Here is a 19157-nt window from a genome sequence, read left to right on the forward strand (position 1 = left end):
ACCATCCTCTGACACCCCTTGGAGATACATGTATGGATTATGAGATCCCCTCAGCCCTGCCACGACCCCCAGCCAGAAAAACAAGCTTACTCATCCCAAAATCTGCAGAAGAAGGATCCCTGTGGTTGCTGGGGCAGGACCTGAGGGGGGCCTCAGGTGGGGAAGGTGGATCTGATCCAGCTCTGCACCAGTTCCTCCACTTGGAGCGACCAGACAGGCCTGAAGCACGTGTTGAGCCTGCAGAACCTCCCTGGCTGAGGGCTTTTTCATCGAAATCAAAGCTCAGCTGCAAATCCTCCAGCAGGGAGACAATGGAGCCTCTCACGCTGCGGGAAGGGAGCAGCAGCTTCCAGAGGAGTCCGGCATTTCCAGCGCTCGGTGCAGCTCAGCTGCACTCAGGGCTCAGCTGCAGCCACATTCCTGCCCCTCTGGAACATCTGTTCTCCTCTCATTAGTGCTGCCCTGTTTTGTAACACAAGGAACTCTGTGAGATTCCTGAAGCTCAGTGTTTGACCTGGGGCGTTCCGAAAAGCCCCAGGGTCTCAGGAGTGGAATTCAGACGGAATCACCAGTCACTTCCAATAATGTCGCTCGCTGCTCAAAACACAGCTGGAAAAGGAGCTGAGCTCTGGTCAAGTTTAAGCACAGCCCCTGGGAGCTCAGAATCCACCCACAAGTGCAGTCAGGGCAAGTGTCTGAAAGTGCCACCGAGGTGACAATGACCAGAGAATTCCTTCTCATCCTCAGCAACTCCAAATCTCCCAGTGGCCACCCCACGGCCTCATCCCAGCCAGGGAAGGACAAACACACCCAGAGCAGTGCCAGGGATGGACCAGATCAGCAGCACCTCATCACAGCTTTGTAAACATCCGAATAATGAAGCAGAGTTCCTTCTGGAACAATCCAGACCCCAACTGGAAGGGCTGCTCAGAAGCCAGGGGGCAAAGGGAGGTTGTGGATGGGTCAGGACACACCGACCATTATTCCACTGTGAGCTGGGACAATTCCTCACCCTGGACACCACACAACTGGGCTTGTGCCTCTCCCAGCTTTTCCTATTTAACATCCAACTGGGACAGCAACATAGCAGAGCTCAGTGAGGAATTCTGAGCTCCAGCAGTTAGAGAATCACAGAATCATAAAGTGGTTTGGTTGGAAGGGACCTTAAAGCTCATCCCATTCTGCTCCCTGCCATGGGCAGGGACACCTTCCACTATCCCAGGGTGCTCCAAGCTCCATCCAGCCTGGCCTTGGACACCTCCAAGAGCATCCACAGTTTTTCTGGGCAACCTGTGCCGGGGCTGGAACTGACACCTAAACAACACTCTGGGTTTTTAGGGGCAAGACTTTAAACAGATCCCTGTTATCATAAGCCTGGGAATAACACAGAGAGAGGGATATGTAAATAAGATGCAGCCTTAATTTCATCACAGTAATAACAAATACTGACAGCAACATCCCAGGAAAGGGATGAATTTATCCCCAAAGATTAAGACATCACATTATTCCCAATTTCTCCCATTCAGGGGGAAATCACTGAGAAATTCTGGGGGAAATCAGTAAGAACAAGCACTTTGTGGTGAGCCTTTCCTTCTGGGAGCGTCTCCTGTGCTCCAGGATCCAGGAAATGTCCAGTATTTACTGTGTGCTCATCACCATGGTTTCAGAGCACAATAAGGCTCTATCGCCCTGCATCCATCTGTGTTTCTGGGAATGCCGGGGCTTTGGGAATTGCACGGGGCCAACACAAAGGCACCCATTGTTCTGGAGGCAGAGGGACGAACCTGCCCTTTCCACAGGAGAGGAAGCCGGCAGGAAAAGTTGCTATTGTGAGCTGGATATTAAAAAAAAAAACACGGAAAAAAAAGTCCTATTGCATCGTCAGTGCTGCCGGGTCGGGAAAGGGGGATGGCTGGGACAGGGCACCTGTGGGACTGGGGGCTGTCCAGGGGGAGCCAGGCACCCCCAGCCAGGCTGGCAGCCCTGTAGCCACTGGCTACACCATCCCAGAAACACCCAAAATCCTCCTAAACCCACCCTGAAAGCCAGGCTGGCATCAGCTACCTGCTAAATCACCCAGAAGACATCCAAAATCTACCCTAAAACCACCCTAGAACCACTCCAAAAGCCAGGCTCTGGTATGACCTACCTGCTAAACCATCCAGAAACCATCCAAAATCTACCCTAAAACCACTGTAAAACCATTCTAAACCCACCCTAAAACCATCTTAAAACCACACTGAAATCACCCTAAAACCACTGAGCAAGTCCTAAGAGGGTGAAACTGGACCCACGTGGCTGGAGCATCAGTTCCAAAGCTCCAGGTAGGAGCAGGGATGGGGAAGAGCTTTCAATTCCCCAGCATTTCATTCTCCTTTCCAGCCAAAGCCATTTGCAGCGCTGGAGTTCTCCTCCAGGACTTTCCTCGGCAGGAAGAACTGCCAAAGTAGTAGGAACCAAATTGTTGTCAGCTTAAGGCCAGCCATCTGCTCAGCCTCTTCCCAGCTGCCATGCTCCCAATCAAAGCCTGGAGAACAACCCCTGATGTTTCTCACCAAGCTCAATATGAAAAAAATCTAGGAAGGAAAAAAAAAAACCAAACCAACAAACCAACAACCCCAAACCCAAAATGCGAAAAAACCCCAGAAATCAGGAACGCAGCCCGGCAGGGATCTAACTGGGAACAGAGATGAAAGTAGGAGAAAAAGAAACTATTTTATTTGTTTAAAACAATGTTTTTTAAAGAGTCCTACTGACATCTGCTTTGTAAATGCTCTGTCATTATTTCTAACCTCCAGAGCACGGAATTGTCTCTGGAGTTACAACCATGCTACTCCCAGATTTTGGCTTTGTTAGCAAAGAGCCAGCAGCATTTTTACTGGCACTCTGGGAATAGAGATCTAACATTTCATACCCAGTTTATTTAAAAGTGGACTAATTTAACATCCTTGATGGTTCCTTTTAGCACAACTGTTGCTAATTAGCAGCTCCAGAATGATTTGCTCATCTGGGAGCAGTGGCGGTTCCACGGCAGCATAAATACACCAGGGCAAAAGGGAAGGAGGGGGAAAGGAGAAAATAGGGAAGAGGCATTGGAGAGGGGCAGGTCTTAGGGAATTAATGGAAATGAAGTGGCAGGTGGAGATGGGAACACTGAGGAGAAAAGAGGCAGGAAAAATAGAGTGGAAAAGGATAATCCTGGGCCTTGAGAAGCTGGAAAAATCGGTGGCAGGTTTTAAAGCTGTGCAGAAGTCAGGTTTGGTGACATGGACTGGAAAGTGGCTTCAAGATGATGATCCCAGGACTGAGACAGGCACCAGCCCCCAGTGATCCCCTGGGATGCCCCAGGGCTGCAGGGATGAGGAGAGGGACCTGGGCCAGGACACGACCTCGGCTGCTTTAAGTGGCCCCAGGGCACCATGGGTGCAGAGCCACAACCCAAAATTAAGCAAAGTCAACCATAAAACATATCAGGGGTCAAAGGGCTGAAACTAGAGTCCTCCAAGGAGGAGCCCCTGAAATTCCAGAGTCATGTGGGGAGTGACAGGATCCAGCTGATGGCTTTGCACACAATTTTCCTTGCATTTTTTAACAACGAGGCACCAAAGCAGCTTTGCTGCTCCCATGTTCCATCCCTGTGGCTCCGTGCTCTGGGCACAGCCAGGGCCATCACCCTCCCCTGGCTGCACGGAACCAGCTCTGCCCTGTCCCAAACCTGCCTCTTGCACAGCAAAAAGGCTTGAAAGCAAATCCTCCAAAAAGAAAAAGCTTTTGGGAAAGGAACCATGTTCTCCCTGATGTTTATAAATCATCAAAGCCAGCCCCTCGTTGGTACCAGGATGAGCAGGACTGGAAGAGCTGGGAAGGGTCGGAGCAGCCTCCCTCCAACCCCAGCCTCCACACTCGGATCACTTTGGTCTTTCCCTGCATGTGTAAAAGCACTTGAAAGTTCATAAAATTAATTCCAGACAAATATTAGCAAGGCCTCAAGTGGAAAGCACATCTCCTTCCTTCTGGGAATTTATAGTTCAGCCACTTTTATCTTTGGGAGGCTCTTTGGAGATCAAAGATTTGATCAACTTTCCCTTTGCGAAACTCACGAAGAAAATGGTGTTATCAGGACCATGACATGATTTTATTTATTAGTTTAATGATTCATTGCCCTGCTCTGACAGCAAGACTCCTTCACGCAGGTCTAAAACAAACAGCCTGAGTTCCCCAAGGCCGTGGCTCTGTTTGCTTCTCGATTTTATGGTTGTTACAAGGTCAAGCCCCGCCCTGACAGCTCCCACTTGTTAAATGCAGCTCGAGAACCACCATGGGCAAAAACACAGGGCAACCACTTGCCAAAGCCAGAGGGACACAACCTGTCACTCTGGCAGTTTTCCCCATCTCCATCACCTGTGGGGTCAAAATCCCTGATTTTCAAAAAGACACAGGTAAGAGTCACAGGATCAGTGAGGTTGGAAAAGGCATTCCTTGGACACCCCCCGGGATGGGCACTCCAAACCTCCCTGGGCAGCCCCTTCCAGTTCCTGGCCACCCTTTCCATGAAGAAATTCCTCCTGATATCCAACCTGAGCCTCCCCTGGCCCAGCCTGAGGCTGTTCCCTCTCCCCCTGTCCCTGTTCCCTGGGAGCAGAGTCCGACCCCCCGGCTGCCCCCTCCTGTCAGGGAGTTGCGCAGAGCCACAAGGTCCCCCCTGAGCCTCCTTTGCTCCAGGCTGAGCCCCTTTCCCAGCTCCCTCAGCCGCTCCTGGTGCTCCAGCCCCTTCCCCAGCTCCATTCCCTTCCTGGGACTGGATAAGTGGTGGAAGTGCTCTGCATTTCTGGAGTGGCTCAACTCTGAGCATCCAGGGAACAGCAAGGAAATCCGGGAAAGGACTGCCAGGCATGAAAGGCCAACAATGGGCACAAGGGTGATGAGCAAAACCCTCGTTAGACACCAACCTTGAGCTTCTCTTTCTCTCCTCAGCAGCTCTCTGCACATCTGGCAAGGCAGAGGCAGCCTGAGGGATGAAGTTAATCCCTCCCAACATCTGCCGGCAGCGCTCCGTCGACACTGCTCGCCTCCAGTGGGAACTTGCTACTACACAAGTGACTTGTGAAGACACTGGGATAGATTTCAAGGAGACTGGGAAAAGGACTGGGACGCTGCCTGAGCCATCTGAGCACCAGAGAGACACCGGCTCCAAAACTGATGGCCCACACTGGGCTGGAATCACTCAGGGAGTCTGTACCAAATGCATCAGACTTGTCAGCATTCCAGGGAAGAGGAATCCAGGGAGTTTCACCAAGCTCTTTCTTGGAGCAGAGCCACAGGGAAATGCTTCTCCACTGTGAAACTGCGAAGGTTTCAGGGGAGATGGGAAACTCACGGAGCTGCGCTGGAAAACTAGAATGATAACGGAGTCAGCACTCGGGCTTAGCTGCACACAGACCATGGCTCCATCAGTTCTGTCCTGCTTTCCCTGGCATCCAGTCCTTTCTCCTCTCCTGTAAAAGGGGATCTGTGCTTTCCTGCAGTAGGGAAGCACAGGAGCTCTTCCAGGAGTTCATGCTCCTGTCTTTGTGTCATGACAATGATGGAAAGCCAGGACTGGAAATCAAATTCCTCACAAAGAAATCAGGAACCTTTCTGCTCTTTTAATCCAAGCTTTGTACAACTTTGCCTTCCCTTCACACGGGCTTTGACCCCACCTGAGACTACACAGCAACGCAAAACTCCCTTAGAGCAGTCACCAGTTTGGGATGCAGATGTTCCCAGCTGTTTGTTGGATTGTGAAAAGCTCCTTGATGATTTTAAGCAAAGCCGGGTGTGCAGGACAACAAATAAAGGCAAACAAGTACAAATTAAAGCCTTAAATGATCACAGTTTGAGGAGTCAAGGATGGAACTCCTAAACAGCATTCATTCACACAAGCCCTACAGTTGCAGACATCAGAACTCCTGGAATTCCTCATCTGGGAGGGAACCAAAATCAGGGAGAAGCTGAGCAGGACTCACCGTCGGGCCCTTCGCTGCCTTTACTCCTTTTATTCCGACGGACGCGTCTCCCCTCTTCTCCAACGTGCAGCTTCTCCTCGGGGTGAAAGAAGTTCAGCAAGGCCAGCTGCAAGAAAAGGGACAAGTTTAAACATCTTTGCAAGGCTGGTCTAGCCAGGCTGAGAGATTGGAGCCTAAATGCCAAATCCTTCCCGTCAGGGATAGAGCAGGAGATGCGAGATGGCTGCTCACGGATCTCAGCTCATCCCAAGGAGATGTGTCCCCTCGGATGCAGTCTAAGACTTGGGAAAACTCCTCCTGAGGCGTTTCAGCACGGAGAACCCTTCCCCCAGGAACAGGGGACTGCAGGCCAGGGCTGCAGGGAGATCTATGGCTGGAAATAATCAAACACCTCAAAGGCCGATGCGATAATTCCTAATTTTTTTCTGCTAAACTTGCTCAATCCCGGAGCTCTTTCTCCAGCATTACTCACTGCCAGTAAGTTTTTCCTCTCTCAAGCTCTCCTCTGCAAGCCTCATTAGCTACTGAGATTCAAAGGTCTTCAGGGACCTTTAAATCCAACCCAATATGCCACATAAATTAACACTTTAAACATACAGCAACATTTGTAACACGAGCTTTGCCAAGAGGCAAAAATTTTATGTAGCGACCTCTTATTCAGCAAAAAATTGCTGCTGCCTTAAAAACTCTTTAACAGATCAACATCCCCACCCAGAAATTGGAATTCGGGGTTAGAAACCAGAATCCCAGCTCATCACCAGCGGCGTTTTCCTGTTATTTCCACTTCATAAAAAAGGGAATTCAAAGACCAATTAGGGACCAAACACCTTCTGTGCGTTACTGCATCCAACAGCCAGGGCTGCTCCGACCAGGATGGGGTTTTCTTGCTGAAGGAACCCGATGGTGGTTATTTAAGCTGTAAATACACAGCAAAACCAAACACAGCCCAAGGTAAGATCCAGGAGGCTTCAAAAAGCAGCCCCACAGGTTATCGAGCTCATCATTGTTCTGAGAACAAAACCTGGGGCATCAAAAGCATCTTTGAAAGGGCAGAGGAGAACAAACACCTCCGCTGAATTGCCGGGCTCGTTAAGCTCCAGCCCATAAAAGTCCCTATCAAGAGCAATAATCGCTAAAGGCCCTTGGCTTTTCACAAGCCCCAGGGCTCTCACCTCCCCTCTCCCTGAGCATTCCCAAGGTATTTCCCAGGCACAGCTCCCCTCCCAAAGTCAGCATCCCAGGCCTCCGTTCAGATTTTACATCTGCATTTTACTTTATTCCAACAAGCTCCGGTGCAGTCTCACAAATGGAAACGGTTGGAAACTCTCTGGTTTCCCAAAAAGAACCCTCCAAAGCGTTTCTCAGATTCTCAAACTGTTGCTATTTCCTTCTGTCCCTGTGCAGGCGGGTCTGCAAAATTCCTGGGTGTTTGTCATTGCAGTGATGCTGTGGCTGAAAGGAGCCCGAAACCCTGTGGGATGACCTGGGATCAGCTTCCCAAAGTCTCCCTACCAGGCTTTTAAACATCCCTAAAAAAGCAACGATGAGTAAAACTTATCTGCCTGAGGGAGGCCAGTTACAGGGTTGGATGGACAGCTGAAGGCTCCCGTTTGCAACAAGGAGAAAAGGGCAAGAACACGGGGCACAGCTCCCTGTGCCCACATTCCCAAAGCTCCCACATCCCATTGCACTGCCCCAGGTGTGGAATACCGGAGCAGGATGCTCCTGCAGGCACCACCAGCACCTTCTCTGACACACCAGAGCAGAGCAAGGCATGAGAACAAGTGAATTCTTCTTTAAACACCTTATTTAACTCACGCTGAAACACTGCAGCGCTAACCGAAGGAACAAATTGCTTTATAATTCAGGTGAAAATGTCAATGAAATCCTCAGCGTGGCTTTGGAATGCTGTTATTGCCTGGATTTTCATTGGAGTTTTACAGAATGCAGTGAAATAGAGGCTGTTCCTCCAGGCTGAACAACCCCAACTCTGCTGCTCTGCTCCAGGTTTCCATCTGATGTCACTTGTCACTGACCACTCCGAAAAACACTAAATTTTGGCTAAAAGTCATCTGTCCATTAAACTTTGTGTTTCTAGTCAGAAAGAGAAATGACAGTGAGGGTGAGTGATTAAAACACACCTTTTACTTAGGAAATAAACCCATACAAGCAGCTTGTGACACTAACTGTGACCACAGCAGCTGCTGCTTTGGGACAACTCCCATGAAACGGTGTTTTCCGGGAGCAGTGACACACCAGCACTCCACACTCAACCTGGGAACGGACACAACCGGTGTGAGCAGAGAGAGGGGCCTATCCCTAGGGAACACCTTCCAGAGTGCTTTGAATTATGCAAATAATGGCACTGACCCTCCAGTGACTGGCAGGAGGGGTCAGGGGTCTGGCTCGGGATGGAGGGAATGCTCAGATCCCTGGCAAGGTCAGGGGCAGGGAAAGGGTGACCAAGCCTCTTGCAGCCATCCAAGCTCCCGAAGGCCAAGTCCCTCTCTGGGACTCAAGGGCTCTGTTGTTCCAGGGCTGCAGCTGCCCGAGGTCGGGGGATGCTCGGCCGCCGGCTCGGCCATGAAGGGCCTGTCTGTGTCCGGCTGGGAATCGTGGCCGGCACTGCTCGGATGCTTTTTCCATTCAGCCCTCACGAGATATCAGTAATACATTGGGAAGAAATTCCTCCCTGTGAGGCCCTGGTACAGGTTGCCCAGAGAAGCTGTGGCTGCCCCTGGATCCCTGGAAGTGTCCAAATAGCCAGGTTGGATGGGGCTTGGAGCAAGCTGGGACAGTGGAAGGTGTCCCTGCTCGTGGCAGGGGGTGGGATGGGATGAGCTTTACACTCCCTTCCCACCCAAACCTCTGCATCACCCCTGGGCTCATGGGGCACCCTGGCTCTGGCACCTTCTGGGGAATTCTAAAAGGAATTCTTACCTAGTCCATGATTTCACCAAAACTCCTCATCCTCAAAGTCACAGAGAACTGATTCTCTCAGCCTCTGCACTTGTAGAGCTGGAGAATTTTTGAGGAGTCCAGAACACGCAGCTTCTTTTTTGGGAACAGGTATTTTCCCTGCACAGTCTGAACAATCCCCATTTCCCTCCTCCTCCAACCTAAAGCCCTCAAATCACCTTTAATTTTAGAAAACAACATGGGTTTAATCAAGAGAATCACTATAGGATGCAAAAAGGTCAAAAAGCCAACACGGGAAAAATCCCAGGGGAAGCCATTCCTCAAAATAACCTGGGAAACAATAGCGCAGGCACCGCTCGCCAGAGGGAATCGGATCTGCCTTGGTTTCTCTGGGCAAAATAAAGCAAAACAAAGGCACGCAGAGCCAGTTTTCCCTGCAGAACCTGCCTGGGAACACTGGACAAAGCTTCTGGAGGATGGATGCCAAGGAAGCACAGTGGGAACTCCCAAAATAACAGGGCCTGTGGTCACTCAAACTCATTTGCAGGATGGACATTCCACACTCTACGCAAGTAAGGATAAAGAAAGAAAGGCATTATCATTTTTCATAAAATAAAATATTATTCGTCCTGTCATTCCAGGCCCTTGCCAAAAGTCTCTTGAAGAGCCACTGGACACCAAGGGAATGTATTTCCAATGGTCAAACAGCTTGAAGTGGAAAAATACAACCCAGCTTACACAATGTTGCACAAAAGGTGGATTTTGTCCTTAGGCAAAGTTGGTAGGAGGAACAAGAGTCTCCCTCCTGCAAAACTGGGAAAAACACTCAAACCTTCAGGTGCACGAAGCCTTTTGGGTGAAATGTGAGAAAAACCCCAAAGATTTTCTGCCTCCAACAGCTCCCAATTCCTCCTGACAAAGCAAGTCCAGCCAAAGATCTCATCCAGAAACCCACAGCTCAATGTCTTAAAGCACCTGAGAAAACAAGCATGAATTCACCCACTTGCACAAGTGTTGAACAGGATTTTTAAAGTCAAATTCCCTCTTCCTTTGCAGTTTGGGAGATCATCAGTGTGAGGAGCCTAAGAACCAGCCCAGGCTCTGCTGCAGCATTCTCTGCAAGCAATATTGTTGTTTTTCTGGTGCTCTCAAGTTCAGCCTGTGGTTCAGAGGAGCAGCTACTTGAATATCCAGCCCCATTGTCCTCCAGAACTTCGCCTCTGGTCACACGTGGTGCAAAAAGAAATGATCAAGTAGATAATTAATATTCCACCAGCCCAGAAAGAAGCTCGGGGAGTAGCTTCTCTTTATTGAAATGAAACCTCATTCAACATATTTTAAGAATTGTTTTTGTCATCGTTTCTTGCTCCTCATAAAAATGCAAGGAGCAAACGAGGGAACAATTCCCATTTCAACGTGACAGAACTTTGACACCATGTCTTGTCTGCAGGACAGGCCACAGCCCTGCCTGCAAAACTCACAGAATGTGATTAATACCATGACGGGGAGCACCAGAGGTAGAGCAGAGATGGGATAACCTGCACTACCCACCTTCCTCCCCAAACCTGGTATTCCCAGCTGGCTGTGGGAATCCTTTCCAGGGCTCTGGAGCGGGTTCCTCACCATAACAAGCCCCTTCCATCAGCTTTTTCTGTGTGAAGCTCCAGTTTGGTCCTCACCTTCAAGGTGCCCAGAACTCCTCTGGTCCCTGTTGCTTCATCCCTCTCATCCTTCCCTCCCAACTCCAGCCACATTCCTGCTCTTCCAGCTGTTCCTCCTGAAGCCCAAGATCCCAGAGGCATAATCCTTCACTCTGGAGTTGATAAGAAATCCCAACTCCCCCTCATTCCAATCTGCACCCAAGGATCCTCACCAAGGTTTTCAGACCCAACAGGGACCTTCAGAAGCATTTGCCACCCAAAGCTGTTCTATAATCCAGAAACACCAGTGATGCTAAGGAGCTTATCCAGGTGGGAAGTTTGGCTGGGAGGAGGGATTGAGCTCTGGTCCAGGCAGGAGCTATAACAGCAGAGCCACCTCCATCCCAACACTCATGAGGAGCTTCACAAAAATGACAACCAAGGACTCGAGGGAGTATTCGACCACTAGAAAACAGAAATGACCTTGGTCTTGGAGGTGGACCATGGAATGCCATGGATTGGGGGCACAGCACCTGCCAGCAGGCAGGAACTCCCATCTCAGCACATCTACACCCTGAACATGCCACCAGTGCTTTTGGGAACAGGATCTGAGACGCTGACAATCTGCCGAGCATCCCTGTCCCCAGGTCGAAAGCGTCTCCCAAGGACTGTGCAATCCCACTTTGGAGAAGGCCAGGGAATGACACTCGGGGTCTTCCAAGCACTGCAGTAACAGACTACCATTGGAGACCAGTGAAAGAGGAGGGAGCAGGTTTTCCCAAGATTTTACTGGTGTTTTACCTTCATTACCCAGAACAGCCACTGTGTTTTGCAGCACAGAACCCTAAATCCAACTGCCAGTTCTCAGTCCAAGCCAAAGCGATGGACACAGGGAATTAATGGCCATCTGAACAATTAACACACCTTATAAACTTCCCTTCAGAACCAGACCCTTCCCAAAACCTTCCCTTTCCCTTCCTCCTTTCCACGTGGAACAGATCTTTAAGCAGACCTGTGACAGCAGTGATCACATCCCACAACTCCAAGTCTGAACAGGAATTTCCTCCTTTCCTCTAATCCAAACCTTTCCCAGCTCAAACTCAGCTTAGTTCAATAAGCAACATCCCAGACATTTACATTTCCACCACTGATCCAACTGAACATACCACTTGACTTTTACTTTCAATCAGCTCAGGGAACCTGGAGCAAATGCAGGTACACCTGGAAGGTAAGAACATGGCAGAGGTAGCAGGGGGGTGGATTTGCTTCTCATGGGAGAAGGAAGGTTCTAGCATTCCTTCAGCACAGAGAGAATAACCTATGGAACCCTTAGAAACACTTTCTGTCCTAAACCTCCATAGAAGATTTGCTTGAGCACAAAATGGAACCAGGTCCACAGTCTAAAACCCTGGATTCCACACACCCCACAACCTTCCCTGACTGAAGGAGCACCGCAATCACCAAATTTGACCCCAAACCAGCGCCACCTCAAGCCTGGAAGAGCACAATTTGTTTAACAAGGCTGTTTGTCTGTGCACTTGGCTAAGACACCTTTCCCTGGAGTTGCCTTGGGCTACAGGGGAGCTGGTGGCTCCCACAAGGGCTTTGATGGGGGGACAATGCCATGGAGGTGGACACGGCTCCAGCTGAGCGACGGCTGAGGCTTCCCCTTCCTTACACCTGCTGGCACTGAAGGGAAAGCTCAAACAGAACCCAGATGTGAGGAGAACAAGGTCAAAGAGGAGTTTAACACCGCACATGAAGACACCTGCAGTGAATTTTTTACTGGTAGCAGGAGTAAGAGATTCCTGCTGCGGGCTCTGGGTCCGGCACGGCAGAGCCGTGGGAAGTTCCTCGCTGGGAACAGGCTGGTTAAACGCAGAGAAGGATCAATGTCAGCAAGGTAAGGAACTTAAATCAGTTCCTTTTGCCTCCCAAGGAAATCAAATTTAGCTGTGAAGCAGCGCCAGGCAGGGATCTGCTGTCTATTAGCAGGAATTCTCAGTTTTTCACATTTTAATTAGTTTTTGTAGCCCTTTTCAGGCCCATTTTCAGCCAGCTGGGCCACACCCCCCTCCAGATGGAGGTCATGGGCTCTTCTCCTGCATTCCAACAGCAATTCCTTCCTTATATGAGCAGTTATACTCCCAAAATATTCATGCATTTTATAAGACATGGCATACACTTGGGTTGGGGGAACCCAACCCTCAGCAATTCCGTATCAGCCATAGTTCCTCCTCCTCCTTTCTCCAGCTGCACCTTTGCTCTTGCTCCTCATGACCTGGAGCTTCTCCAGCACACCCAGGAGAACATGAGGTCAACAGCACAATCCTCCTCAAAGCCAGAATCCCTCTTAAAAATATTCCCCAAGTCAGGAGCTGCTCCAGCAAAGAGATTCAGGACTCTGCTGCTTCTCTTGGCACACCTCTGTTCCCTGCAAAATGAAGTCCTGGACTCTTTCCAGCCTAAAACCACCCTGGGGGCTCCTCCTTAGGCAAAAAACTCCTTTTGGCAGGTTTGAAAACATCTTTAGGAATACCTGGAAGGTCCTGATAGCCATAGCAGGAACAATTACCTCAACTGCTTCCACAACCAATGTAACACGGACCATAACGGGCACAGGGACCCCTCCCAGAGGATGCTTTGGGTCATCTCCACTGAAGGTGCTTCTCTTCCACTCAGCTCCTTCAACTCCCACCAATTCCAATCGTTTCTCATGAGACAGGACACTGAAAACCCAACATCTGGGATGAGCAGCTGATTCAATGAACAGTCCACTGTTTGAACCCATCTCCAAAGCAGACAAACACTCCAGGTGACCAAGCCACCTCTTCCTGCAGGAGGTGACCAACCACATCCTGCTCTAGAGCCTTCAACTGGGAATGTGGCTGCAGGACCCAAAGTTATGCCATTTTTCAGTTCTCTGGTATTTTTCCTTTTATCTCCATTCTACACAACCCCATTGCCTGGGGCGGGGCCAGCTGCAGCAAAGAATTGGTTTGGATGCACTCATGGAGATGGATCCATACGGGAGAAAGTTACAGGAGAACGTCTGCCAGACACTGGAACTGATGAACGTCATTCTGCCCCTGCTCTCAGACAGCCCCTCCCGTCTTTTTGTGGGGGGAATCTTCAAAAATCTTCATAAGTTTTAAATCTTTTTGCTGTTCAGATAATCAAGCTATTTAAGGAGGTATCCAAGGCCAGGTTGGACAGGGCTTGGAGCATCCTGGTCTTGTGAAAGGTGTGCCTGCCATGGAAAGGGGGTGGAATGAGATGAGCTGTGAGGTCCCTTCCAGGCCAAACCATCCCGGGATTCAATAATTCTATGATAAAGTTTTAAAAACATTTTTCCTTGCTCCATAACAAACTCAACACTTCCTGTCCGAGCGCATTTATTCCCCCTTTTAGCACAAGGGCTTTAAAATCTTCTTTTCTCAAGCTGGATGTTAAATTTGGCCTTCAGCGGGGATTAATTTTTATGACATTTTATTGGAAGAAGAAAAATGGAAGGGAAGGAAACAGGAGGAGGGAATCAAGTAGTCCAGAATTAAAATGAAAACAAGTCTGCTGAAATTGTAACACCCATGAAATAATGCATCCATGAAGTAATGTGGATAAACAGTCCACTGCAGCAACTGGGAAATAATCCAGTTATTACCCAGCCATCCACTTTGAGGGTGAAGCTTTTCATGGCGATTCCCACACCTGCGGGGATGCATGGAACTGTGGTGGGAGACAGGGACTGCCTGGTTAATTCTATACAATAATCTGCTCAAATAAATTATGCTCTGTTGCCTAATTAATCAGATCCCCTGCAATTAACGTCAAGGAGCCAATGACCTCATGCAGACAGGATTAAGAGCTCTGCAAGGCTCCGTTCCGGGCACAGCCACGGGAACAAGTCCCCGCAAGGCAGGGCTGGGTGCGGTGCCAGAGATGCTCCTTCATGCGGGAATTGCAAAACTCCGGATCCTACAGGGACTCCTCGGAAGCAAACGGGACACAGCATGGGAATGGGGGGAAGAGGGAATGTCCCCTCGAGCTCTGGATCCAGGGAGCACCAAGGGACTTCTCAGCACGTGGCACCGCAGAAGCTGCCTCCAGATAAACACCCTGCTTCCCAAAAACTGGATTATAGAAACATGGAATGGTTTGGGCTGAAAGGGACCTTCAAGACCATTTGGCCCAGCCCTCTGCCATGGGCAGGGACACCTTCCACTAGTCCAGGCTGTTCCAAGCCTCATCCAAGCAGGCCTTGAATATTTCCAGGGTTGGGGTATCCACCTCCTCTCCAGGCACCCTGTGTCAGTGGTGCTACAAACCACCCTCATTGAAAAAAAACCCTCAAATTCTGCTGCTGTTTAGTCCCCTCCTGGCCTGGCTTCCCCTGCCTGTGTGAGCCCAGCAGCAGGAATTGAGGACACCTGGAGCAGCTCCCACAGCCGTAGCACCCACGCAAACCACCGGCACAAGGAGAAAACAACACCCCAGCACCTCTGGGATGGATCCTTCCAGAAGCAAACCTGTGGCAGCCTGACCCACCTGCCAGCTGTGCCATCTCCTCGCCCTTGGAATGTGCTCTGGGATATGTGGGCAGCTGAAGGACTCAGAGAAGGCACATGGGATCCCTGATGGCTCCGTGGAGCACGCCCAGAGCGGTGCCATGGGATCGACTGTGAGCAGCAGGCTGGCTCTGCCCCACCATTCTCTGTGCACTGGAACAGCACAACCCTGAGCTATGAGGGATGAGCTGGATCAGAATCGTCAGGATGTGCTGTAGAAACTCCGGGAAAGGCGCTGGGAGGAGTTCAGGAATGTGAGTTTTCCACAAGCCGCTATCTCACAGCCGGTCCCAGCACCGTGAGCATCCCCAGCCATCCCAGGCCCAGCTTTGGGGCTGCCAAACCCAGCTCCACTTGCTGCTGCAAGCACCAGACAGTTCCTAATCAGAACAACATTCCCCACTCCCTCTCCACATGGCAACAGCTCCGTTTTCCATCCAAACAACCCATCCCCAAGCCCCCACGGCCTGGCCAGCGAGTGCGAGCAGCTGGCACAGCACGAGCAAGTGGCTCTTGAAGCTGAGCACAGGAATTCCATTATCTTCCCAGCAAACAAACCTCAACCAGGGCATTCCTGGGTCTCTGGCTGCAGGTGGGAGCCACGGCAGCCCCAGAGCAGAGGCAGAGGTGTGAGTTTGTGCAAGCCAAGCCTTTCTGAGCTGGGCTTTGAAGTGCAGAGCCCGACGCACGTCTTCAAACAGCGCCCGAGGCTGCACAGCAGCATCGGCTCAGCGGCTCCCGCCATGCGCCGCAGCCCGTCCAGATGTTTCCAGCCAGGCAGCCAGGCCAGCTGCTGCACAGCTGCCTCGTGTCAGGCTGGGGCAGCTCTTGGGAGGGAGCAGCGCTGGGGAAGCGCTCGCTCAACATCCCCTATGACATGTTCTGACTTTGCGAGGCTGAAAGCAAAAGGTTTTGTGCTGTCTGAGTTGTTTGTTGAGAGGAGTTTAAGTAAGGAAAGCAGTAAAGGATTTAATATTTCAGCTCCTGGATGCCTCTGCAACAGCTGCTTCTCCATTGTATGGACAAACTGAGGCAGTGGGAGGTTAAAAAATAGAAGGTTTAAAAAACTGGAAGGTTTAAAAAAAAAAAGGAGCCAGAAAAAAAATTTCATGGACAGGTCCATACCCAGCAGCTAAAATGAGGCTCAACTGGCTTGGACTATTTGGAGCTGGCCAGCAGCTTTTGACCCAGGAAAAGAGACAATTCCAGCAGCACAGGACAGGGAATTCAAGACCACAGGATCCCAAACTGGTTTGGGTTGGAGGGAGGCTTAAATGTTCTACCCCTTGCCAAGGGGATATCAGATCAGGTTGCTCCACGCCCCATCCAACCTGGCCTTGGACACTTCCAGGGATGGGACAGCCACAGCTCCTCTGGGAAACCTATGCCAGGGCCTCCCCACCCTCACAGCCAGAAATTCCTTCCCAATATCCCATCTAACCCTGCCCTCTGACAGTGGGAAGACATTCCTTCTCCTGGCGCTCCAGGCCCCTCTCAAAGTCCCTCTCCAGTGTCCCACAGAACACCAACAACACACCTTGGGGTGACACATGAGCTTGGGGTCTCCAGGGCACTCCACACACTCACCAGTAACAGGAAATGCTGCTGTGGTGAAGGAAAATTAGGAAAACAACCCCCTCCTGCAGCCAGGGACTATTTTCCTACTTCTCTGTGCGAGATGAGCAGTGACATTGCTCGAGGCTCAGCATAAGAAAAAAAAATAAAATACTGTTTACAGACAGAATTTTGCAACTTCTCCAAATGTCATCCTGGGTCATATTTTGCCTGTGATGGGGACACAAAACCTGAGGGAAACTCCAAAGGCTGTGGAGCCCTGGGGTGCTCCCCGCGGCTCCTGCCTGGACACGGACATGGAGAGGCAGCACCACGTGCCGGAGAAGGACCCACAAACCTTCTGAAGGCTTGAAACTGAAGAGGGATGGAAAATGTTTAACTTTTGCCAGGAAAAAGTATCAAATATATCCTCCTAGGATTTTTCAGACAGCTTGGTTTGGGTTTGTTTGTTGGATTATTTTGGGGTTTTTTTCTTAAGTTAAAACTGGTTTCCTAAATCATCCCGGACAGGCAAACAACCAGGGACATCACACAAGTCAATACCCAAACAAAGATAAGTCCACTGGTCAGCTTTTGCTACAAATTGAGTGGATTAAACCCTTTATTTTTCAATAATGACCAGCCATGCTGCCTGCAGAGCCCAGGAATGTCAAGGGCAGGATTTGCCTAAAATCCCATTCCCGAAGAGCAACAACACCAGGGACCAGCTGGAACCACCACTGCGGGATTCCCCTGGGGTGATCAGGTCATGATATTTTATTCCCTGACCCCTGGGATCAGCCAAGCTGGGAAAGGCTCCCACAAAACAGCTCCAAACGAGAGGGATATTTTACCATAACCTTAAATAAACACAAGCAGAGGAGAGAGAGGAGATGCTGCCGGGAACTACAAAGGGGAACTGTAAACACAACAGCAGATAAAGCAGATGGATGTTTGAAACAACCATGTGCACTGGAGAAAACACATGGGATCCGTCCCCAAGCCCGCAGGGAATGAATTTACTGCAGCTAGAAACCACGTGCTGCAGTCAAATTTCCATTTATAACCATTACCTGCTAAGCCTGAAAAACCCACAAATAAAATCCAGGGCAGAAGAAATTTGTAACGTTACAACAGGAAAAACCAAATGACTGAGGATCCCATGTGGAGAGAAGGATACCGGGAATGCTGCTGCAGAGAGCTCGGGGTGCCCAAGGGCAGAAATGCATCTGGTGGTTTTAATTCCCAGAGAGCTCGGACATCCAGCACCCAAAGGAGAGGGAAGTGCTTGGTCTGGATCCCATCAACCTCAATTCTGACTCTCTTTTTGTTTCTCCTGCAGAGAAAACAATTTGATTTTTACAATTAGCCTGGAGAGGTGCAGGGTGGAGGTGGGAAGTGAGTGAGCAGAGCAGGAACCAGCCTCTGGTAAGAGATCTTCTGGAAGTAGCAAAGCACAGAAACTACCAATAAAACAGCCTTATAAAATGGATTATTTGGGAATGACACCACCATTTAACGATGGTATTTTGGTAGCAGCTCCCATTCCCCCAGCAGCACCTTCACCTACAGCTTGTGGCTGAATTTTTACATTTAATTAATTAAAGAGTGGCCAGGGAGGCAGGAGGAGAATGTATTGCTTTGGCCCAGAGTCAAATAACAGATGCACACACTGGACTAATAGAGACACACTCGGCACTACTGGAATATGCCAGACTCCCAAAAAAGCCCATTCCCCACTTCTCTTTGCTCTGCCTACACATGGCAGCTCCTCACACGGGGCTGGGATTAAAGGGGGAACATTTCACCAATGCTGGGAAGGGATCCTGAGGTGCATGCGTGATCCTAGAGAAATTCAGGGAATTAATGAGCAGCCTCCCCTCATTCCCAGATGCTCCCATATATCACCAGGCACGGACAGCACAAAGTCAGACAACTTTATGCAGCAAGGTCACCTTTCAAAAGGAGAAGCCACCCAAGGCCTCTTTCAACTTTTAGAGTCGAAGAAAAAAAGAGAAAAGGAGAAAGAACATCTAAAAGGGATGAAACCCCAGAAGCACAAGCTGTAACCCCCCCAAATTCACCTCACTGCTGAAAGACAACTCCCCGTGGCCTGAGCGTGCAGAGCTCCCTGCACCTCCTGAACCTGCTTCCTTGTGGGATGCCAAAAGAACTGTCAGTTTTGCATTCCCAGAGGAGAGGAGGGATTTCTGAACCAGCTGTCTGTGTGCAGACACGGCTCCAGCAGCAAGTCCCAACACCTTCCCCTCCGGCCCTGCTTTCTGGCCTCACCCACAGCCGTCAGGGGCTCTTTGTCAGGCCCCGAGTGTTGACAAATGCTGTTCTGCACAACTCCCCACAACGGGAAGCAACAAAAGGCTGGGCTGTGTTCCTGTGGATTAGCTGCTCTCATCCCTCTAGCCAGGAGCTGTGCCTGTTCTGTGTATTCATGAGGATAATTCCTTAGCCAGGCA

The 19157-nt window shown here is 50.1% G+C and overlaps 1 protein-coding gene across 2 annotated transcripts in view; it reads right to left on the minus strand.

The window, feature by feature from the left end:
• Window positions 1–19157, minus strand: part of EDA (ectodysplasin A) — a 61778-nt gene that overhangs the window by 19588 nt on the left and 23033 nt on the right. For both annotated transcript variants that reach the window (XM_048319080.1, XM_048319079.1), the window contains exon 2: window positions 6006–6111. In XM_048319080.1, coding sequence (XP_048175037.1) covers window positions 6006–6111 — 106 coding nt within the window. The remainder of the gene's footprint in view (window positions 1–6005; window positions 6112–19157) is intronic.

This window comes from Corvus hawaiiensis, chromosome 14 (genome assembly GCF_020740725.1).
Source record: "Corvus hawaiiensis isolate bCorHaw1 chromosome 14, bCorHaw1.pri.cur, whole genome shotgun sequence".
NCBI lineage: Eukaryota > Metazoa > Chordata > Aves > Passeriformes > Corvidae > Corvus > Corvus hawaiiensis.